The 25,426-nt window shown below is 43.4% G+C and overlaps 1 protein-coding gene across 1 annotated transcript in view; it reads right to left on the reverse strand.

The window, feature by feature from the left end:
* The window catches only part of LOC124788593 (testis-specific serine/threonine-protein kinase 3-like), a 60,089-nt gene that overhangs the window by 29,420 nt on the left and 5,243 nt on the right, over positions 1 to 25,426 (reverse strand). Inside the window, exons 2-3 of the mRNA XM_047255863.1 lie at positions 13,119 to 13,265; positions 9,340 to 9,551 (exon numbers count right to left, since the gene is read on the reverse strand). Of these exons, the coding sequence (XP_047111819.1) occupies positions 9,340 to 9,551; positions 13,119 to 13,265 (359 nt within the window). The remainder of the gene's footprint in view (positions 1 to 9,339; positions 9,552 to 13,118; positions 13,266 to 25,426) is intronic.

Consider the following 25,426-nt stretch of genomic DNA (forward strand, 5'->3'; position numbering starts at 1 on the left):
AGTTGTACACTGTATAACATGAAAATCAGAGACTCACATTATTCTCTCTTGGAAAATATACTGTAAAGCCTCTTTTAGCTACACCTACTTATCTTTGGAGGTAAGTATTCAACACTACTTCCACCCATTGCTATTATTGGCCTTGGGATGTTATCCGATATACTTCACTAGCTGCCATTCTCATGCCATTGCCACATTCATAATGTTTTAGCATTGCAGAAAACACCTTTCACTATCCTGAGGAAACACTTTTTTTTTTTTCTTTTCAAGGTTTGGTGACCCTATTACATGTCATTCCAGGCATGCTGTGGGGCCATCCTTATGGCTATTAAGGACACAAGAGCCAGCATCCAGTCGGACTCGCTCCAACCTGATCTAATGGTCTGTGGCCAGGGACTTACTTATCTCGTTTGAGAGTTGGTGACTTTCTGGTGATGGTAGGTGATTCCCAGCCATCTGCTGGAAATAAATTTGAGAAAAGTTGTGGCAGGAAGCAGCCTTAAAAATGAACAGTGCTTTAACAGCTGCAGGAAATGACCAATGAGAATGTTTGCATTCTGCTCCCAAGGTTGACTGGCTGAAAGGCCCAAGTGTTTAAATATTGTTCCTGAATTTTGCTGATAAGCAGGATCCAGGATTAGCCTACAGCTCTCCTAAGTGTTGGGGACAAGACATGGGCCCTCTGTATCCAAGGAGTTGTTAAAAGTGTTAACACTTCTCAAGTCATGAGTTGGTGATTCTTTATCTTCCACCATGCTGTTCTTTCAACACAGAAAGGTATTTACATGTTCTGTTCCAATATTGACAACAGACTGTCTGCTTCACACAGTTAAGAACAATGGCCTGAATATCATTTCTTGATATAACATACACCAAATGAAGTTGGCTACTAAGAAAAATAGCATGATTGCAAAATTTGTTTGGATTGAGGTTTGTGATAATCTAGCTCACTTACTGCTGTTTTTGCAATGGTGTTTACATCATTAATTTTATCTTCAACCATTGTGCCTTTACAGTACGTTTGCCTAGCACTTTTAATGCATTTCAATAAAATTTTCATGTATGTTTTAATGATTAACCAATTCAAATACACCAGTATGCTTATTCTCTCCCCTGAGTATCCTTCCAGTTTCCACCACTAAACACAATATAGATGAGGATTTCGCAAATGGTGTGTTACAATTATTATTGTGTAGTGTACTCCTTTGCAGTGTATATACAGGGTCTTTGGGGAGGAAAGGTCAACATTTTACACAGTGACAGTATAAGTAATCCTGAACAAAAAATGTTATATGAACATAGGTCTGTAAATGCTTCGTTAGGGAGGTATGGGTATTGAAGGAAACTTTAATTCTGCAAAATTGATGTTCACAACGAGAACGTATACGCAATACAACTGGACCGTAACAATGTTACAGAGAAGTCCAATTATGTTACACATTTTTTACATAATGATTATTTACTTTTCATTTAGTACATAATGCATTACAACACGCATGTTACATGTAATCAGTTGAAAAAGACGTACGACGTCTTTTACAAACGGCTTTAACACTTATCGTGCAGATGTTGTAGGGTTCACAGAACAGGTTCAAATATCCCACCATGAACATCAATGCACTTTTGCGCTCTAACGATAACATGTGTTGCTTGTTCAACTGTCTGTGGTTGGTTCCTAATTAGGCCTATTTCAGCAGCGTCCATGATGCGACGAAGCAGTTCATCTCATGTATTTACTTTCACTTTTTGCACCTCTGTTTCATCCAACCCTATAAACAGAAATCTACAGGTGTAAGGTCAGGCGATCTTGCAGGCCAGTTAGCACTGCCATGGCCAATCCAGCGATTAGGGCCGGTGCAGTTAGAGATGGTACCTCAATCGTTAACGAGGAGGGGCACCGTCATGCTGAAAGTACATTCCAGTTCGCTTGGCTAAAGTAACGTCTTCCAATAGTTCCACTAATGAATTTTCCAAAAAATCAAAACGTTACCAATCGTGCCGCACCAAACATTTATGGCAAAATGAACTTGGAAATTGCTACCCACTGAAGTGTGTGTATTTTCCCGTGACCATCAATGATTATCGCGTGTGTTGTTTATTCCATGTCGTGAAAACTGGGCTTCGTCAGTGAATAGTATGTATGGAAGTAAATGACTATTCCCAATTACCCAGTGACAGAATTGAAGTCGTTGGGAATTGCCAACGTGGAGATTTTGGACACACTGTATGGAAAATGGATACGGATTTTCCGCCAAGTAACGTTCCCCACGCGGCACGCATGTATCCGTGGGACATTCACATGCAGGGACATTCTTTGTATGCTTGTACCGGGTCTTCGCTCAACACTTGCGATAATTTCTTCCTGTTCTTGCAAAGTTTGTTGACATGCATGCTCAGACGAAAAATGTCTACTTGGAAGAGAGCCAGTCGCACGCAAAGTGATACACACTTTGGTAAACACTCTGACAAGGGGAGGCCGCCAATTGTGAAATTCAGATTCAATTCATACTGCGCATAATAAAAGCTCATGGCCAGAGGTGTAATGTGGAAAAGCACCAAGATGCACTTCTCAGCCGTTGTCGAGAAAATCGACAGTTAAAATGAACCGTTGCTGTGAAGTACTCTCTACGATTAATAATTTTCTAAAGCGTCGTGGCGCAGCGGTAAGCGCTCGGGTTCGTAATCCGAAGATCGCCGGATCGAATCCCGCGCCATGCAACTTTTTTTTTGTATTTGTTTTTTGTAATTCAAATGTGTGTATACACACACACACACACACACACACACACACACACACACACACACTTGAAGGACAGATGTTGAATGGGCCGAAACGAGCCGCCGCATAGCAGCGTAGTTGCCTGCTAACTTCGAAAGAAGGTAGATGCGGTCCCTAGCGCAACTTATAACATCGTCGAAAATCAATGCGGACGTGAGACCTGTTAAACAAACGGAATAATGGAGGCGGTACAATTGGAGAGCGATCCGCCTTCACCAACATGCATAAGCAATTCATTAATAGTTTATATATATATATACTGATTTTCGACGATGTAATAAGTTGCGCTAGGGACCGCATCTACCTTCTTTCGAAGTTAGCAGGCAACTACGCTGTTATGCGGTGGCTCGTTTCGGCCCATTCAACATCTGTCCTTCAAGTGTAACGAGCGAGTAACGGAGTTTATATTTCATACCTGCCACAGAAAATTTGTGTTAGTGGGGTTTCTATTCTAATTCGAACGTCCGCTATACGTATTCGTTTCGGAATATCGTTTCTACGTCTTCCGTTAACTATACGTGGTTAACATTATGAAGACAATATATATATATATATATATATATATATATATATATATATATATATATATTTGAATTACAATAAAGTAATAATAAAAAGATGTTGTATGGCGCGAGATTCGATCCGGCGACCTTCGGATTACGAACCCGAGCGCTTACCGCTGCGCCACGACGCTGTAGAAAATTATTAATCGTAGAGTATTTCATGGCAACGGTTTCTTTTAACTGTCGATTTTCTCGACAACGGCTGAGAAGTGCATCTTGGTACTTTGCCACATTACACCTCTGGCCATGAGCTTTTATTATGCGCAGTATGAATCGAATCTGAATTTCACAATTGGCGGCCTCCCCTTGTGAGATCAGGTAATCGTCGAGTCAGAAAGTGCCTGTGGTATTCTTCTCTTGCAGCGGTAGCACTACCATTGCAGAAGCCATAAATATACACTATATATGCGTATTCCTCATTACTGTAGACATATGACATTTTTAGCAGTGCAAGTGCGAATACAGTTAACAACATACACTACACAGCTAACAGATCCGTTACCAGTACACTACACAATGCGGCTTACACGGCACAGCTGCGCAAGCAACGGATGATTGTACTATATACGTCACATGACCATAATACGTGGTAGGTTGCACAGCGTAAACATGGCATGTACCTGTGCATTGTTTGCAAGAAAATCACGTTACGTTTCAGCTGTACCGGTATTGCGTATACGTTCATGTTGTGCCCATCAATTTTGCAGAATTAAAGTTCCTTTCAATACCTATACCTCCCTAATGAATTATTTGCCGACCCATGTTCATATAACAGCTTTTGTTCAGAGTTACTTGTACTATCACTATTTAAAATATTGACCTTTCTTCCTCAAACACCCTGTATATACGTGTATGTGTGTGTGTGTGTGTGTGTGTGTGTGTGTGTGTGTGTGTGTGTGTGTGGTCACAAAATTTTGTCCAGTGGTCTTAGCCCTGTAAGTTTATCACACAATATCTATTACTTTTTAACTTAAACTGTAATAACTTATTGACAATTTCTGAAAGTTTGAACAAGTCTGCACATGCTACACAAAGCACTTTAGCAGTTCTACTCATTAGCATTTGTGCAATGGTAAAGAACTGGAACAGTGATTACCATAGTCTTCAGCTGAACATTAAAGCCTGCAAGAAAACTAGATGGAAATGCATTGAAACATAGTAGGGGAGAGTTAGGTTAAATGGACAGGTCAGGTCAACTGGTTTTTGCTTTGCAATTCTAGCGTAAGTTGTTTTCCGAGTCCTCCACTAAATGAGTCAAAAAATTCATTAGGTCTAACAATTTAGGCAGTTGGCAAGCAATAAGAAACTGTTTTGAGTGGTTCTGTTTCTTTGCTAAGGTCAGACTTTTTTTTCCTACCCATTTCATTTATTGCTTGTTACTTCAACAAGAGTTTGTAGATGCCAAATACACCATAACAATTGTAAGTGTTAACTCTTTACAGCAGTTTCTTTTGTTTCTGAGTACGCCTAGTTGAGCACTTGTTTTAGTGGTTTATAAAGAAAAAATGTGTGGTTAGGTTAAGTGGACATGAAGTCAGTTAGGTTATGTGGGCTGGTGCAGTTAACCACATTATAATTATTTACTATTTTAATTTGCAGACCTTTTTAATTTAAAAAATTCCAACATACTATTAGCAACAACGATGAAACATTTGGAGAAGCAGATTTTCTGTGTTCACCTGTGACAGACCAGCCTTTTGAGCATCTGAGAATGAATGATTAGTTCCAGGAAATAAGGGTTCTACTACAGCTCCAAGTCTATTCTGTCTGTTTCTTCTGCGTCTGCTATTGGACTAGTTCCTTCAAGATCTAATATGTCTGCTGATATTATTATAAAATTTCCTTTAAAGGCTTACATCAAAGATTTGAAGACGTAATTTATATCAATTTTGATTTGTATGAACACAGCCTTTGCTAAGACTGATTTTACTCAAAACTTCAATCAGTTATATTTGGTGTATCAAGGGCTAACAACTAAATGCTATTGCAACCCACTTTCACAATGTTTTGAAGATAAAATTACGTTACTCTAACGCAATTTTACTGATTTTGCTAATCAGAGTAGTCAACTTCACAAGTTAGGATAAATGATTACTTTCCAAATGAGTTAATTAGTTCAGATTTCACAATAACTGAATATAATGCAGAGCCTTTGACAACCTCATTGTAAAGACAACTTTTAATCCAGCATTCCCATGAAATTTAATGCAGACCAGTTTTAAAAACTGCGGTCCAGTTAACATAACTCCCCCTGAGACAAACATACCGTAAATAGGCACAGTTATTCAAATCAAAGTTAGTGAAACTGATATAAAACAGAATCACGGAAACAGCACTAAGTGAGCTAGATTATCACTAACCTTAATACTCACAAATAACTATTGGAATTCATGAGTATTCCGCCGCTGCAGCCAGCCACGTTCTTGTTTTAATTTGTTTTGTTATTCATCTCTTTCACTACGCTTTGCGGGAAATGATTACCATTCTCAAGTGCCTTTTTTGTGTATTACAGCATTTATGTATGATGTTTTCAACGTGTGCCATCATACACGAAAAATGCACTTGAAAATGAGAATTAATGTCCAGAATGCGTCGTACAAGAAATAAATAAAAAATTTGCGCCTAGCAGCAGCGAAAGTTATTTTGTAAACAAACTCATTGCTTTTACAATTGCAGGCTTTCACGAACCATTTCTAATAGACAAATTAAAAATTGAATTACGTCAAATGTGTTCTTCAAATGTTCAGATGTTGTTCTTGTTGTTGTTGTGGTCTTCAGTCCTGAGATTGGTTTGATGCAGCTCTCCATGCTACTCTATCCTGTGCAAGCTTCTTCATCTTCCAGTACCTACTGCAACCTACATCCTTCTGAATCTGCTTAGTGTATTCATCTCTTGGTCTCCATCAACGATTTTTACCCTCCACGCTGACCTCCTAAATTGGTGATCCCTTGATGTCTCAGACTGTGTCCTACCAAGCGATCCCTTCCTCTTGTCAAGTTGTGCCACAAACTTCTCTTCTCCCCAATCCTATTCAATACCTCCTCATTAGTTATGTGATCTACCCATCTAATCTTCAACATTCTTCTGTAGCACCACATTTCGAAAGTTTCTATTCTCTTCTTGTCCAAACTAGTTATCATCCATGTTTCACTTCCATACATGGCTACACTCCATACAAATACTTTCAGAAACGACTTCCTGACACTTAAATCTATACTCGATGTTAACTAATTTGTCTTCTTCAGAAACGTTTTCCTTGCCATTGCCAGTCTACATTTTATATCCTCTCTACTTCGAACATCATTTATTTTGCTCCCCAAATAGCAAAACTCCTTTACTACTTTAAGTGTCTCATTTCCTAATTAATTCCTTCAGCATAGCCCGACTTAATTCCATTATCCTCGTTTTGCTTTTGTTGATGTTCATCTTATATCCTCCTTTCAAGACACTATCCATACCGATCAACTGCTCTTCCAAGTCCTTTGCTGTCTCTGACAGAATTACAATGTCATCAGCGAACCTCAAAGTTTTTATTTCTTCTCCATGGATTTTAATACCTGCTCCGAATTTTTCTTCTGTTTCCTTCACTGCTTGCTCAACATACAGATTGAAGAACATCGGGGAGAGGCTACAACCCCGTCTCACTCCCTACCCATCCACTGCTTCCCTTTCATGTCCGTCGACTCATATAACTGCCATCTGGTTTCTGTACAAATTGTAAATAGCCTTTCGCTCCCTGTATTTTACCCCTGCCACCTTCAGAATTTGAAGGAGAGTATTCCAGTCAACATTGTAAAAAGCTTTCTCTAAGTCTACAAATGCTAGAAACGTAGGCTTACCTTTCCTTAATCTAGCTTCTAAGATAAGTCATAGGGTCAGTATTGCCTCATGTGTTCCAATATTTCTATGGAATCCAAACTGATCCTTCCCAAGGTCAGCTTTTACCAGTTTTTCCATTCGTCTGTAAAGAATTCGTGTTAGTATTTTGCATCCGTGACTTATTAAACTGATAGTTCGGTAATTTTCACATCTGTCTTTCTTTGTGATTGGAAGTATTATATTCTTCTTGAAGTCTGAGGGTATTTCGCCTGTCTCATACATTTTGATGGTAGAGTTTTGTCAGGACTGGCTCTCCCAAGGCTGTCAGTAGTTCTAATAGAATGTTGTCTACTCCCGGGGCCTTGTTTCGACTCAGGTCTTTCAGTGCTCTGTCAAATTCTTCACGCAGTATCATATCTCCCATTTCATCTTCATCTACATCCTCTTCCATTTCCATAATATTGTTCTCAAGTACCTCGTCCTTGTATAGACCCTCTATATACTCCTTCCACCTTTCTGCTTTCCCTTCTTTGCTTGGAACTGGGTTTCCATCTGAGCTCTTGATATTCATTCAAGTGGTTCTCTTTTCTCCAAAGGTCTCTTTAATTTTCCTGTAGGCAGTATCTATCTTACCCCTAGTGAGATAAGCCTCTACATCCTTACATTTGTCCTCTAGCCATCCCTGCTTAGCCATTTTGTACTTCCTGTCGATTCATTTTTAAGACGTTTGTATTCCTTTTTGCCTGCTTCATTTACTGCGTTTTTATATTTTCTCCTTTCATCAATTAAATGTAATATTTCTTCTGTTACCCAAGGATTTCTACTAGCCCTCGTCTTTTTACCTACTTGATGCTCTGCTGCCTTCATTACTTCATCTCTCAAAGCTACCCATTCTTCTTCTACTGTATTGTTTTTCCACATTCCTGTCAATTGTTCCCTTATGCTCTCCCTGAAACTCTGTACAACCTCTGGTTTAGTCAGTTTATCCAGGTCCCATCTCCTTAAATTCCCACCTTTTTGCAGTTTCTTCAGTTTTAATCTACATTCATAACCAATAGATTGAGGTCAGAGTCCACACCTGCCCCTGGAAATGTCTTGCAATTTAAAACCTGGTTCCTAAATCTCTGTCTTACCATTATATAATCTATCTGAAACCTGTCAGTATCTCCAGGCTTCTTCCATGTATACAACCTTCTCTTATGATTCTTGAACCAAGTGTTAGCTATGATTAAGTCGTGCTTTGTGCAAAATTCTACCAGGCGTCTTCCTCTTTCATTTCTTCCCCCCAATCCATATTCACCTACTACGTTTCCTTCTCTCCCTTTTCCTACTACCGAATTCCAGTCAGCCATGACTATTAAATTTTCGTCTCCCTTCAGTATCTGAATAATTTCTTTTATTTCATCATACATTTCTTCAATTTCTTCGTCATCTGCAGAGCTAGTTGGCATATAAAATTGTACTACTATAGTAGGCGTGGGCTTCGTGTCTATCTTGGCCACAATAATGCGTTCACTATGCTGTTTGTAGTAGTTTGCCCGCACTCCTATTTTTTATTCACTATTAAATCGACTCCTGCATTACCCCTATTTGATTTTGTATTTATAACCCTGTATTCACCTGACCAAAAGTCTTGTTCCTCCCGACACCGAACTTCACTAATTCCTACTATATCTAACTTTAACCTATCCATTTCCCTTTTTAAATTTTCTAACCTACCTGCTCGATTAAGGGATCTGACATTCCACGCTCCGATCCGTAGAAAGCCAGTTTTCTTTCTCCTGATAACGATCCGAATGGGGGACTATTTTACCTCCGGAATATTTTACCCAAGAGGACTCATCATCATTTAACCATACAGTAAAGCTGCATGCCCTCGGGAAAAATTACAGATATACATACAATTATTTTATGTGATCGCATTTTTAGTGTTATTATTATTATTTCCAATGCTTTAAAATTACTGCACCATCACGCACGCAAAGGTTTACTGTTTTGGATTTAAAATTGCTAGTGGGTAATTTGTCCCCGTAAAAAATACGCAGATCGGAGAGGGGGATCTTGGCTGCGCTGGACCGGCTACGGAGGCACGTGCTACAGCGATATCTTTCAACTGTATAAAATTATTGTTACTATTGCATACTCGAGACAGAGAGGGCTTTAGAGTGGTTTGTTACCTGAAGTAGAGGCGCGCCTTTTGCTCCGACAGAGGACCGCGACGAGCACGAATGTGCTCCAGCAAATCCCCCTTCTCACACAGTTCCATGAAGATGAAGATCTGCGAGCCGAAACCTACAACGTCGAAGATCTGGACTATGTGCGGATGCGTCACAGCGCGCAGTACTTCCAATTCTCGAGGGAGGAAGCGAGCTACGAAGTCCTTTGGCGCCTGTGTAATTAACAGACCGAGACTCACATATTGCATTACACTTCAATTCCATTATGTATTTTCAACTTATTATTATTAATTATATTTACTTCAATACATAGAAATTACTTCAGTATATTCGTTGGAGACGTGTTTGGAGGCAACCCGGCCAGGCTGAACGCCCTAGACACACTGTCCAGCGAGTGCAGCAAGGTGGAGGTTCCCTGCTGTTTTGGGGCGGCATTATGTGGGGTCGACGTACGCCGCTGGTGGTCATGGAAAGCGCCGGAACGGCTGTACGGTACGTGAATGCCATCCTCCGACCGACAGTGCAATCATATCGGCTGCATATTGGCGAGGGATTCGTCTTCATGGACGACAATTCGCGCCCCCATCGTGCACATCTTGTGAATGACTTCGTTCAGGATAACGATATCGCTCGACTAGAGTGGCCAGCATGTTCTCCAGACATGAACCATATCGAACATGCCTGGTATAGATTGAAAAGGGCTGTTTATGGACGACGTTACCCACCAACGACTCTGAGGGATCTATGCCGAACCTTTGTTGAGGAGTGGGACAATCTGGACCAACAGCGCCTTGATGAACTTGTGGATAGTATGCCACGACGAATACAGGCATGTATCAATGCAAGAGGATGTGCCATCGGGTATTAGAAGTACCGGTGTGTACAGCAATCTGGACCACCACCGCTGAAGGTCTTGTTGTATGGTGGTACAACATGCAATGTGTGGTTTTCATGAGCAATAAAAAGGGCGGATTGATGTTTATGTTGATATCTATTCCAATTTTCCGTACACGTTCCGGAACTCTCGGAACCGAGGTGATGCAAAACTTCTTTTGATGTGTGTATGCGTAGGCACTTGGTAGAACTTGCTAACTCACTGTTAATGTCGTCTAAGGTAAAAGAGCAAACTTAATCCAGACTTTTCTTAATCTCCCTCGCATGATATATCTAAATTTTTGCGGTATTGCCTCTCATGTTGTGAATTTAGCTACATTACTGGTGGGATGCCTGCATAGAACGCTTCCTCTGCTGATATCTCACGCTCACATTTAGGGTAGAAACAGCACCTCTCCGTTGCAAGTGTCGTTTCCACACTGAACTGAAGTTTTATATCCAGTCTGTAGGCCAGAGATATATGGTAAACATGTTCTTTCTACATAAAACTGTAGGCATTGCTTCTATGAGAAAATATAAGTAACTCATATAGTATCAATAAGTAGAGAAGTTCTGTTTCTGCAATAAACGATTCACACTGCCAAGACGTACGTCACCTATGGCAGAGACATGACCACATCCTATCAGTGCTACACCACACAGAGCTCTCCAACATGACCAGTGTTCTCTTTTGTAGGAGCGTGAGAATGCTATGTATTTAGGTTAGGCAAGTGGTCTGAGGCGCCCTTGCCACGGTTCGCGCGGCTCCCTGGGGTGGAGGTTCGAGTCCTCCCTCGGGCATGGGCGTGTGTGTCGTCCTTAGCGTGAGTTAGTTTAAGTAGTGTGTAAACCTAGGGACCAATGACCTCAGCAGTTTGGTTCCTTACCACACATTACCAAAAATTACTGCGCAGTTAGATGCTGAAGCCTGGTATGAAGGTAAGCCAGAGAGCGATTGAACAAGCATTTTTTTCCTAATTTATTACAACAATTGTACAACAGTAACAATTATATCATTTGTCATTATAGTTACCCTCATTTTCAATGCGTTTGATCCATCATTGCACAAACTTTCCAATACCCTAGGAAAAAAGTATGGATTTTATTTCCACGTGTTGCATGTCAGTTTATGTTTTATTGTCAGACGCTTATTTTGCTATATGAAATATTTTTAATGAATAACTATGCATATCTCATTTTAAATATTGGGCATACAGTTCTCTGGCATTACTGCCCTCTATTGGCTACAGTTATTTCTATAAATGCAGAATGTCCCAAGGCCATCACCAGCACTTACTATGTACCTAGGTGTACTGACGTTGATACATCAGAATTTTTTGTGGAAAGTATGACTGATTTGCATGGCTGTTAGACACGTTATTGTTTTTACTGTTATTTCTTCTGTATTCCTAGGCCTTTTGTACATTTAGCTTCAGCTAATTGAAGCTGGTTTGCCAACAACAACAAAATGTTCAAATGTGTGTGAAATCTTATGGGACTTAATTGCTAAGGTCATCAGTCCCTAAGCTTACACACTACTTAACCTAAATTATCCTAAGGACAAACACACACACCCATGTCCGAGGGAGGACTCGAACCTCCGCCGGGACCAGCCGCACAGTCGATGGCTGCAGCGCCTGAGACCGCTCGGCTAACCCCGCGCGGCAGTTGGTTTGTCACGCTGTTGTTTTTCTGTTTGTAACAGTCCTGAATATGGCTGTAGTCGAAACCGGTAATTGTGAATTATACACCCTTTGTGATTAAGATAGACCTTTACAAATACAGTGCCATAACATGATCGCGGATTCATTTACAAACTTAATGTCTTCAACTGATAACCTTTAGCGGAGCTCAGTCGACGGCCTCTGATACCATTTAAGTTGGAGCAGACACATGGAAACTCGACAGGGAGAAACCAGGACTGTATGCATGAAGCTTCGGCTCCTCGAAATGCTTATTCTGCAGGTTTTGAAAGATATGGATAGTCATATGTGGACGCCATTTGTCAATAGATCTTGGCAGTTGCTTCAAAATGAAGGCTTCGATTCGTGGCATAGCACTGACTGTTTAAAGTTGATCCCTTTTCCAGGTAATGTTCCAGAACTGGCCGCTGCAGACCTAAAAAATCTGTGAACATCACTTTTCCTGTAGCGAGCTGATTCTTAATTTATTTTTAACTGGACATCCGGGATATTTCAATCCCATGCCCTGGCATTTTGTCTCTAGTTCAAGGTGATGAACCCATGTTTCACCTCCAGTGATGATCCGCTTAAAAAACATTTCACTTTCATTAGCACGACTGACAGATTTTCTTGCGATTGCACCTTTGCTCTTCATTGAATAGTTCCGGGATTCATGTTGCACAGACTGAACGAAAGTTGAGTCTGTTATGGATGATGTCCATAAGCAGAACCATCACTATAATTCACATAAGGTTTGCCATTCCGTCAAAAGTCACTCGTTGGCTTTTCAAAAGAAGAGTTGTTCAGTGCTATCATTAGCATTGGATATGACTGGATGTCATGTCCTTTGCCTCGTCTCTCAAGTCTGTCTGACTGCTTTTGATTTCTTCTTCATACTTCCCCCCTCCCCTCCCAGTCTTCTGTGTTGGAAGTCTTCTGCGGATTGCATCTACTAGCACACCTTCGGACCACAAAAAAAACGGATCGCTGAACTTCGCTCATCGCTCTCATAACGGAGAGTGGAGCAACTATGTTCACTTCAGAAAAGCACGAAGCGAACAGAGTGACAACTCTGAAACTTGCCACAGGCGAAGAGAACGGTGCTATCTAGCAGGTGATGAGAACAATAAGCCGTACCGGCAGCCTAAAGACGAATAGAGCAAAAGTGTAGATAGTAACTGACTCACCCCCGCAGTTTAAATCATCGCCGGCAGAGAGACGTACCTGGCGACAGTCGAGCTGCTTGCAGGCGCACCGCAGGGGTCTGCCCCTGGGCCTGCGGAACCAAGCGGTGCGCACCTTGCTGTACGACCCGCCGCCGATGGTGCGGCCCAGCCGGAAGCCGCGCTGCTGCAGCACCTTCTGCAGTTCCTGAGGACACCCACCCGTGTTCAGAAGCTGTACCAGGCTGGCGACTTTGTTTCATCAAAACACTTTTCTGAAATTCCGATGTTTCTTCATGTTGAAATTCCAAAAATTCCTAAACCAAATTACAATATTATGAAAAGGACAGTTGCTACTCACCATACAGCGGAGATGCTGAGTCGCAGATAGGCACAACAAAAATATTGTCACAAATAACTTTCGGCCAGAAGGCCTTCGTCAGAATTAGACAACAAACACACACATACACGTTCATGCAAACACAACTCTCACACACACGACTGCAGTCTCAGGCGACTGAGACCACATTGCGAGCAGCAGCACCGGTGCATGATAGGAGTGGCGACTGGGTGGGGGTAAGGAGGAGGCTTGGGCGGGGAGGGGGAGGCACACTAGGATAGGCATGGTGGACAGTGACGTGCTGTTGGGGAGCGCGGAGGGACGAGCTGGAAAGTGGGTAGGTCAGCTATGTGCAGTCGGGAGATTAGACGGAGGGAGCAGAGACCTCCATCTGATCTCGCGACTGTTGAAGTATTTTAAAATACTCATGTGAATAAATACAAGGTTAGTCACCTAACGTTACCGCTGGATATAATTCGTAAACTACATCAAATACTGACGAACCGATTCCACAGACCCCACAGACCAAACGTGAGGAGAGGGGCTAGTGTAATTGTTTAATACAAACCATACAAAAATGCACGGAAGTATGTTCTTTAACACAAACCTACGTTTTTTTAATGGAACCACGTTAGTTTTGTTAGCACATCTGAACATATAAACAAATACGTAATCAGTGCCGTTTGTTGCATTGTAAAATGTTAATTACATCCGGAGATATTGTAACCTAAAGTTGACGCTTGAAACCTCCGACGTTCAGTTGCGTGTTGTAACAAACACGGGCCACGATCGGCGAGCAGCATCTGCAGGGACATGTTTATGATGACGACCGTGTTCACGAGTGTGGCTGTAGTGCACTAGTGCACTGTTGTGGTTTGGTCTAGCTGTCGCAGTGTCCGCATGTAGCGCTTGCTGCTATTGTTATTCTGCATTCGTCTCCGCACGCAGACCAACTGTAGTACACCGTGTTACCAGACGTCTGTGATAGTGTAGTGTTGTAGGAACTGTGACCATGGTGTATTCGAACTCTGAAAAGGCGGAGATGATACTCATCTATGGCGAGTGTCGACGAAATGCAGCTGAAACCTGCAGGGTGTATGCAGAACGGTACCCGGACAGAGAGCATCCAATGTGCCGCACATTGCAAAACATCTACCGCCAACTGTGTGCAACAGGTATGGTCGTAGCACGCAAACGGGTCCGTAACAGGCCCGTCACAGGAGAAGCGGGTGCAGTTGGTGTGTTAGCTGCTGTTGCCATGAACCCACACATGAGTACACGGGACATTGCGAGAGCCGGTGGACTGAGTCAAAGTAGTGTCATCCGCATACTGCATCGTCACCGCTTTCACTCGTTTCATGTGTCACTACATCAGCAATTACATGGTGATGACTTTAATCATCGAGTGCAATTCTGTCAATGGGCATTAACAGAGAATGCGTTGCAGTTATACCTGTTTACCGATGAAGTGGGTTTCACAAACCACGGGGCAGTGAATCTACGGAACGTGCATTACTAGCCCATGGACAATCCTCGCTGGCTCAGACAGGTAGAGACAGCGACCGTGGACTGTAAATTTATGGTGCGGAATCATTGGCGACCACCTCATTGGTCCTCACTTCATTGCAGGGGCCCAAACAGCTGCAACATACATCGCGTTTCTACAGAATGATCTGCCAACGTTGCTCGAAAATGTCCCACTGTAAACGCGTCGACGTATGTGGTATCAGCATGTTGGTGCACCTGCACATCCCGCAATTAACACTAGGCTGACCCTTGACAGGATGTTCGACGGGCGTTTCATAGGACGTGGAGGACGCATAAATTGGCCAGCCCGTTCTCCTGATCTTACACGTCTGGATTTCTTTCTGTGGGGTACGTTAAAGGAGAATGTGTACCGTGATGTGCCTACAACCCCAGAGGATATGAAACAACGTATTGTGGCAGCCTGCGGCGACATTACACCAGATGTACTGCGGCGTGTACGACATTCATTACGCCAGAGATTGCAATTGTGTGCAACAAATGATGGCCACCACATTTAACATCTATTGGCCTGACATGTCGGGACACACTCTATTCCACTCTGTAATTGAAAACGGAAACCACGTGTGAACGTGTACCTCACCCCTCATGGTAATGTACATGTGCGTCAGTGAAAAGGACCAATAAAAAGGTGTTAGCATGTGGACGTAATGTGCTGTTCCAGTCTCTTCTGTACCTGAGGTCCATCACCGTTCCCTTTGGATCCCTACGTAATTCGGTGCTCTCCGATATACACGATCGAACAGCGGAGGAGTGGTACTCAAGCGTCAACTTTAGGTAATTAACATTTTACAATGCAACAAACGGCACTGATTACGTATTTGTTTATATGTTCAGATGTGCTAACAAAACTAACGTGGTTCCATTTAAAAAAACGTAGGTTTGTGTTAAAAAACATACTTCCGTGCATTTTTAATGGTTTGTATTAACCAGTTACACTAGCCCCTCTCCTCGCGTTCGGTCTGTGGAATCGATTCGTCAGTATTTGATGTGGTTTACGAAATATATCCAGCGGTAATGTTAGGTGACTCACGCTGTATAATTGTTATACTAAATTCCTCCATCATTTCTATTTTTACAACACCCACATTCAATATCTAGTCCTTTATCAGGTACTGTTGACAGATATTAATTATTCATTTTATTGACAACAAGAGTATGAACCAGCAGGAGAAAATAGTTTTCTGAGTTAGTTTTTACCTACTGCGTGATAGGAAAAGTGGCAACTCAAGGGGGTAGTGTTTATCAGTATTCTGATATAGTTTATTCCGAAATTAGGCGAACTTTGCACTTCTTCACCTCGCACATTGAGCTTTTGGACAAAGAATTCTTCATAGACGAAAACACTCACTCATGCACACAAGCAGACACACATCATGCACGCATGACTACTATCTCCAGAGTCCAGCCACTATAGCCACAATGCAACTCTCATGTTGAATGAAAGCAACTATTCACAGTGGGACAGGGAAGGGGAGGAGGGATAGCAGGTTACACCAGGGTGTGGCAGGGTGTGCAGCGACTAGATGGCAGCGGGACAAGGCTGGCAGGCAACAACAGGACAAAGCTGGCAGGCACTGCATCGGGAGGCTGTGGGAGATAGAGTCAGGGGGATGGAACAGGGAGTGGAATAGGAGACGAGCCAACTGGAGCATAGATCAGAGGGTGCATTGGCAGGGAGTGGCGCACAATAACGGTAAGGGGATGTGAAGTGAGAGGAGATGATAGTACATAGAGGGAAGAAAACTGTTGGGTGGAGGGTCTGAGACAGTAGGTTACTGTAGGCTGAGGCCAGGACAATTTTGGGAGCAAGGAATGTGATGTAAGGATAACTCCCATCTGCACAGCTCAGAAAAGCTAGTGGTGGAGGGGGTGATCCAGATTTGTGAAGCAGCCATTGAAATCAAGCATGTTATGTTCAGTTTCATGTTGTCCCAAAGGGTGGTCCACTTTGCTCTTGGCCACAGTTTGGCAGTGGACATTCATCCTGGTGGACAGCTGGTTGGTAGTCATATCAATATAAAAATCTGTGCATGGATTGCATGGATTGCATGACAATGCACCATCTTGGATTCCTTTGCCTCATATGAGACATTGCCCTTTTGCTAAAACTGTTAAAGTGGAAGGGAGGGAGAGGGACCTTGGGTGACAGTGCCCTTTGTCCAAGAAGCATAGTCTCAGACTGGCAGGAGAAAAACAAATTTTTGTCTATCGAGCAGGGGAAACTAACATTCTTTGTCTCAGGGGGAAAACCCAGGAAATCTGACTACAATATGGGCTGGGCCAGTATCCCTGGTCAGGCATCCAGAGTGCCAACATGACTATGCAGCATTTTGGATTTTTTAATTTTCTGCCATTTCATATGTAGGACAATTGGCCTATGTCAGAGGTGTGACCAAGTGAGACACTACCTTTCCAGAACTGGGAAACGTGTGGGGGAGGAGGGAGGGAGGAGATGGGGGAAGGGATGGGAGGGGGAAGGGGAAAATATGAAAAGCCATTTAACAGAACAATAGGGGTATTAGAGAAGAGCAGCCCTTTGTTCCAGGAGGATTAGAGAAAAATAGGGGATTAAAGAGCAATAGCCCTTTCTTCTACAACAATAAACGGGAGAAGGGGAGGGAGTGATGGCATTCTTTGTTGCCGAATCAGCACTGTCTACCTACTGACAGTAGTACACAAAGTACCCTCCACAAAGCACCATATTGCTTGCAAAGTGAACATGTTGATGTATGAGAAACTTCGGTATTTCTAGACGTCCAAAGGCTTTTGATTCAATGCCATACTAACACCTAAAAAATATTTTTTCCTGTGATGTCTTCCCGGGTTTGCAACTGGATCGAAAATTTCTACGGAATGGATGCAGCACATTTTCGTAGATAGAGAGTCTTTTACAGACACTAGAGTAATATCTTGTCTGTCACAAAGTAGTGAAATACGACCATTGCTGTTCACATCACATATTGACAAACAACTGAATGGTGTTAGTTACAATCTCAAGGTTTTTGGAAATGATGTAGTTATTTATGAGGAAATTCTGCGCGATAAAAACTGAAGTAATAACCAGTTAGATCTTGACGAAATATCAGCGTAGTGCTAAGACTGGCGATTTGATCTTAATGTAGAGAAGTGTACTGCATTAAATGTATAAGGTTGGTATCTTTGGACTATAGGATTAATAAGTAATTTATAATGTCGTGTCAAATATATTTTGCGGGATAGAAATATAGAAAGACATGGAAGGAAGGAAGTTCAGATCATAACCTGTCGTCGATAATGAGGTCATCAGAGATAAAGCACGTGTTCAGATAGGACAAGGATGGTAAGGAAAACAGTGGTGTGCCTTTCAAACGATCCATCATAGCATTTGCATGAAGCAGGTCAGAGCAACCTTAGTCGAATAGAGATTTGAACCACGTCCTATAGAATGCGAGTACAGTGTGTCTGTTAACCACTGCATCACCTCACTCAGTTGTACATACACTGTCTGATGAAGAGCATCCAGACACCCATTAGTAAACATTAATATGGGGTATGTCCATCCTTTGCCTTTATAACGGCTTGAACTGTTCTGGGGACATTCTTAATGAGACGTCTAAATGCCTTTGCAGAAACGGCAGTCCACTCTTCCTCAAGATCCGAAACCAGAGAAGGTAGTGAAACTGGGCGCTACGAACTGGAGCGAAGCCGATGCTCTAATTCATCCCAAAGGCGTTCCATTGGGTTCAGATCGAGCCACTGATCAGCCTATTTCAGTAATGTTATCGTCCACAGACCAATGCATCACAGATGCTGCTTTATGACAAGGTATATTGCCAAGCTAATGGAATCATCATCTCCTAACTACTGCTCTACTGTATGAAGAATACATGTTCATATCCTTCTGCATTTAGCGTTTTCTTAAGCACAATAATGGGACCACATCCTATATGTAACATCACCTCCTTCATACTTCACTGTAGTACTATAAACTGATCAGCCAGAACATTGGAAGTCGCCACTGTATACCTCGAACCAGTCCCTCCTCCCCTCCTGACATTGTGAGATGGTGGATAATCTTTTTGAAAAATTCCATTGCTGTCGGGAAACACGATCGTGATGAAGGAGTGTAAGTGGTGTACGATACTCCTTGGCCGTCATGGTGCCTTGCACGAGTTCCACTGGACGCATGGATCTCACATGAATGTGCCCCAGAGCATAATGGAGCTGCTGTCAGATTGTCTCTGACCTGCAGTATAGGTATCAAGGAGCTGTTCCCCTGGAAGACGACGTATTCGCGCTAGCCCATCGATATGGTGAGGAAGGCATCGGGTTTCATCGGGCCATGCAAGGCTCTGCCATTTCGCCAACGTCCACCGCCGATGGTCATGTGCCCATTTCAGTCTTAGTTGCCGATGTCGTTGTGTTAACATTGGCACAGACATGGATCGTCAGCTGCCAAGGCCCATTATTAGGAGTGTTTGGTACACTGTCTGTTCAGACACACTTGTACTCTACCCGGCATTAAAGTCTGGTGTTGGTTCCGCCACAGTTCGCCGCCTGTCCTGTTTTACCAGTTTGCCCAGCCTACGACGTCTGATGTCTGTAATGAGGGTGGCCGCACAACCCCACGACGTCTGGATGTGGTTTCATCTTGGTTTAGCCACGTGTTGATGACACTCACCACAGCACTCTTCAAACACCTGACAAGTCGTGCAGTTTCTGAAACGCTCGAGCCGAACCTTTGGACCATCACACCTTCTCTCGCTCAAACTCAGATAGATTGTGCACCTTCCCCATTCTACACACGGACAGCACGCTAACTGATAATACAGTCACCACGCGCGTGTCTGCGTAGCAGCCATTCCTCGCCAGATGACACTGCTATCGTCTGTACAGATTTATATCGATAGTAGGTCGATGGTCATAATGTTCTGGCTGATCAGTGTACATGTGCGTAGCAGCCATTCCTCGCCAGATGACACTGCTACCGTCTGTACAGATTTATATCGATAGTAGGTCGATGGTCATAATGTTCTGGCTGATCAGTGTACATGTCAGGTAACGTTCCCCAAGCATCCGCCAATCCAAAACCTTTCCATCCGATTGCCACAAAGTATAGCGTGATTCGTCTCTCCACATCTCTTGTTCCCCGTCGTACACTGACCATTGGCGTTGCGTAGCACTGACTACATAAGTATGTACATTACAAGAAGCTGCTCAATCGTTGTACGCCATTACTTTTAAGTCCCTAAGCACAGTCAGTGTGCTACCTGGACTGCTGATTGCACTTTGGAACTCACGAGTGATTCTTGCTGCCAATTTCATATGATTTTGGTACAACGGTCTTGCACAATGCTCGATTGTCCCTGTGCGCCAGTATATGAGGTCTGCCTGGCCTTTGGGTTAGCTGTGGTTGTTCCTCCGCGTTTCCATTTCACATTCGCATCAACAACAGTCGACTATATCAGCTTTAGAAGGGTGAAACGTCCTTGATGGATCAGTTACTCAGGTGACATCAAATGACTAGTCCACATCTGAAGTCACTGAACTATGCAGACCAACCTATTCGGCTGTTACTGCTCCTCTACTGGCAACAGTATTCTCGTCCTCCTTTTATTCTGGCGGGTCCGCCTTTCGTGACATGTACTAGTCACTTTCATGTTACGTAGGAGTATCTGAATACTTTTGTTCAGATAGTCAACTAGTGAACAAGGCTGGAACTAGTATTCTTGGAACCTTATCTGAGAATTATGCACGAAGTTATCAATTTACTGAACAAAATGGCAAACTGTGACTTCATATCACTTGCTTTTATTTTGAAGTTCGTTACAGTTGGCAGTATTTCCTTTTTAACACCAGGGTCCACAATTTGTGTAACTTAAGCTTCTTTATGCTATTTAATTTGATGTCCGTTACCATAGTGGACAGCGCACAGGCTTGTGCCGGGAGGTCGGGGTACGATTCCCGGCTGGGTTGGAGATTTTCTCCGCTCAGGGACTGGGTGTTTGTGTGGCATTTACCATCATCATTTCACCCTCATCGACGCTCAAGTCGCCGAAGTGGTGTCACCTCAAAAGACCAGTACCAGGCGATCAGTTCTACCTGTCAGGAGGCCCTCACCACACGACATTCCATTTCATTTAATTTGATGACCTGATAAAGCCTTGTAAATATTCAGATTCAGAACTCACAAAATATTAGCGGTTGTGTGTCAACCGGGGACCTAGAAACTACAGAGAGGTTCCGTCCCCACCGTAGCCGCAGTGGTCCACAACCCCACGACGACTACCACAGTCCACTTCACCCCTCCGCCGCCCCACACCGAACCCAGGGCTATTGAGCGGTTCGGCCCCTATGGACCCCATCCCTCCCGCCCCCCCCGCCCCGCCCCCCCCCCCAGGGAATGTCTCACACCAGACAAGTGTGACCCCTATGTTTGAGCGGTAGAGTAATGGTGGTGTACGCATATGTGTAGAACTTATTTGCGCAGTAATCGCCGACATAGTGTAACTGAGGTGGAATAAGGGGAACCTGCCTGCATTCGCAGAGGCAGATGGAAAACCGCCTAAAAACCATCCACAGACTGGCCGGCTCACCGGACCTCGACATAAGTCCACCGGGCGGATTCGTGCCGGGGACCAGGCGCTCCTTTCCGCTCCGGAAAGCCGTGTGTTAGATCGATCGGCTAACCGGGCGGGCTCAATATCAGGGGTACTTGGAGAACAATACTAACCCCAGACTTTTTGCAGATGCCGTGACATAAAAAGAAGTGCAATCTGAAAGAAACTGCACAAACACTCAATCATGTCTTAACATTTCAAAAGCCTGCAAGAACTGGCAATTTCTTCAAAGTGTCCAAACATGTAAAATTGTCCATTTCATAAAACGCTAAAACATAGTATCGTATAACTATAATATCAATGAGGCACAAATGGAATCTATCAACTCATGCAAATACCTGGGTTATTAATTTGTAGTGATATGAAGTGCGATATTCACATAGGCTCAGTCGTACATAAGGAAGGTGGAAGGCTTCTGTTCATTATTAAGATACTAGGAAAATGAATACAGTTCACGAACGAAATTGCTTACAAAACATTTGTGCGACACATCCTACAATAGCTTTCAAGTGTGTGGGACCTGTACCATATAGCCGGCCGGTGTGGCCGAGCAGTTGTAGGCGCTTCAGTCTGGGACCGCGCGACCGCTATGGTCGCAAGTTCGAATCCTGCCTCGGGCATGGATGTGTGTGATGTCCTTAGGTTAGTTAGGTTTAAGTAGTTCTAAGTTCTAGGGGACTGATGACCTCAGATGTTAAGTCCCATAGCCTCAGAGCCGTTTGAACCATTTTTTGCACCTTATAAGACCAACGGGGGATATTGACCGTACACAATCAACACAGCACGAATACTCACAGGCTTGAAACAGCCTGGTAGATTAAAAATATATGCCGACTGGTATTTGAACCACGCTTTCCAAATTTCGCAGAGGTTCTCCTGCAAATGTCATGAGACGTGAAATGCTGGAAGAAAGGGTACTACAAAGAGATGCTGGTAGAAGTACAGGGCAGAAGAACAGCTACATAATGGGGAGGGAAGGGGGAGGGGCGGCGGATAGTTCACGAGCCGTGCCTGGACAGCTCAGTTGGTAGAACATTGCCAGGAAAAGGCCAGAGTCTGGGTTCGAATCCCTATGTGGGACACAGTTTTAATCTACCAGGGAGTTTCCAAGCAGTGCACACTCCGTTGTGGACTGAATATTGATTCTGGTAACAGGATTGTTTGCCCACGGCAGAGAGTCTGCCAAATGCTGGAGAATCTGAAATGTTAGCTGCATGCCGACAGACGTACGAGGGTCACTCCAAAAGAAATGCACACTATTTTTTTTTAATCCGTCTTTTATTCTACATGTTTGAAAGCTTCACAGTGTGTAGATACATCCTTTCTCCACATAATTTCCATTCCTGTCAACTGCCTTTCGCCATCTTGGAACCAACGCCTGTATACTTGCATGGTAAAATTCTGGACCAACCCGTTGGAACGGGAGTCATCATCTTCAGATCTTGTTCCACGAAGAGAGTTTTTCAGTTTCCCAAAAAGATGATAGACACATGGAGCAAGGTCAGGACTGTAAGGTGGGTGTTCCAGTGTTGTCCATCCGAGTTTTGTGATCACTTTCATGGTTTTTTGACTGACATGAAGCCGTGCATTGTCGTGCAACAGCAAAGCATCCTGCTATTGCCGATGTGATCGAACACGACTCAGTCGAGCTTGAAATTTCTTCAGTGTTGTCACATATGCATGAGAATTTATGGTGGTTCCACTTGGCATGACGTCCACAAACAAGAGTCCTTCGGAATCGAAAAACACCGTAGCAATAACTTTTCCAGCAGAAGGTGTGGTTCAAATGGCTCTGAGCACTATGGGACTCAACTTCTGAGGTCATTAGTCCCCTAGAACTTAGAACTAGTTAAACCTAACTAACCTAAGGACATCACACACATCCATGCCCGAGGCAGGATTCGAACCTGCGACCGTAGCAGCCGCGCGGTTCCGGACTGAGCGCCTAGAGCAGAAGGTGTGGCTTTGAATTTTTTTTCTTGGGTGAATTTGCATGATGCCGCTCCATTTATTGCCTCTTCGTCTCTGGTGAAAAATGATGGAGCCAAGTTTCATCATCTGTCACAATTTTTCCAAGAAAAAAAAAATGAAATGATCGTATGGCATTTTTGGCCGGGAGCCCCATGCGGGGAAGTTCGGCCGCCGTATTGCAAGTCCTTTTTAGTTGACGCCACTTCGGCGACTTGCGCGTCAATGATGATGAAGAACACACAACACCCAGTCATCACGAGGCAGAGAAAATCCCTGACCCCCCCCCCCCCCCCGGGAATCGAATCCGGGACCCCGTGCGCGGGAAGCGAGAACGCTACCGCAAGACCACGTTTCCAAGAAATTCATCTCCACGATTCTTGTACTCTTCCAAAAGTTCGCTGCATACAGTTTTTCTTGTTTCTTTGTGAGCCACTGTCAACATCCTGGGAACCCACCTGCCACAAACCTTTTTTAACGCCAACACTTTCCGTATTCTGCAAACACTTCCTTCCCCTATCTCAACGTAGCGTGACAATTCGTTCACTGTGATGCGTCGGTCAGCAGTCACCAATTCGTTAACTCTCTGCATATTGTCTGGAGTGTGTGCAATACGAGGCCTGCCGCTGCGAGAAAAATTCTCAATATTGCCGTGCACCCTTTCATCACGTAACCTGCTTGCCCACCGACTGACTGTACTGCGATCGACAGCAGCATCTCCTTACACCTTTTTCAACCTCTTGTGGATGTTTCCGACTGTCTCGTTTTCACAGCACAGGAATTCTATGACAGCACGTTGCTTTTGACGAACGTCAAGTGTAGCAACCATCTTGAAGACATGCTGTGATGGCGCCACTCACGGGAACAAGTTGAACTAAGTTTGAAAACAAGCGGGAAGGATATATCTACACACTGTAAAACTTTCACACATGCAGAATGAAAACTGTATTTTTTTACAGAAATAGTGTGCATTTGTTTTGGAGTGAGCCTCGCATATTATACCAAGAACGCCTACTAACAAAGTTTCACGAATCAGTATTAAAAAAAGGAGTCGAAGAACATACTGCAGCCTCCTAACTATCGCTTCAGAACGGTCCGTGAAGATAAGATAAGCTAATTACAGACGCATTCGAGCAGTCTGCTCCATAAATGAGTGTTATGGAAATAAACCCTAACACTTCGTACAAAAAAGGAAGAATGGGATTAGGTCATCGCAGACACTCGGAATGATTCCAGAATCGGGAAAGAAATCCCTTCTTTTAGAGGATTCACGGAAAACCTAAATCTGGATGGACGGAAGCGGCAATGAATCACCATCCTCCCGAATGGAATTCCAGAGTGTTAACTACTGCGGCACTTCGCCCCATGTCGTACAATGGGAAGTATACTAGGCGACACACTCCGCTGTGGTTTGCAAAACATGGCTGCAGAAGGGAATGACAAAAATCACACGCCTAATAGAATGCAGGAAAAACGTTGGCATTCAAAACAGCTTCCAGTCGTCTTGAAATGGATAAATACAGGCTCTGTATGGCTTTCAAGGATATATCATAGCATTCTTCCTATAAAATAGTAACAAGTTCAGGTAAAGAAAATGGAGATGGAAAGCAATCATGCACCTTCCTCTTCAAAGTAGATCACGAGGCCTCACAAGGGAACCTCCCCATCGCACCCCCCTCAGATTTAATTATAAGTTGGCACAGTGGATAGGCCTTGAAAAACTGAACACAGATCAATCGAGAAAACAGGAAGAAGTTGTGTGGAACTATGAAAAAAATAAGCAAAATATACAAACTGAGTAGTCCATGCAAAGATAGGCAACATCAAGGATGGTCAGTGTTCAGTAGCACCGTGGTCCCGTGGTTAGCGTGAGCAGCTGCGGATCGAGAGGTCCTTAGTTCAAGTCTTCCTTCG

This window comes from Schistocerca piceifrons, chromosome 3, assembly GCF_021461385.2.
Source record: "Schistocerca piceifrons isolate TAMUIC-IGC-003096 chromosome 3, iqSchPice1.1, whole genome shotgun sequence".
In the NCBI taxonomy this organism is placed as follows: Eukaryota; Metazoa; Arthropoda; class Insecta; order Orthoptera; family Acrididae; genus Schistocerca; species Schistocerca piceifrons.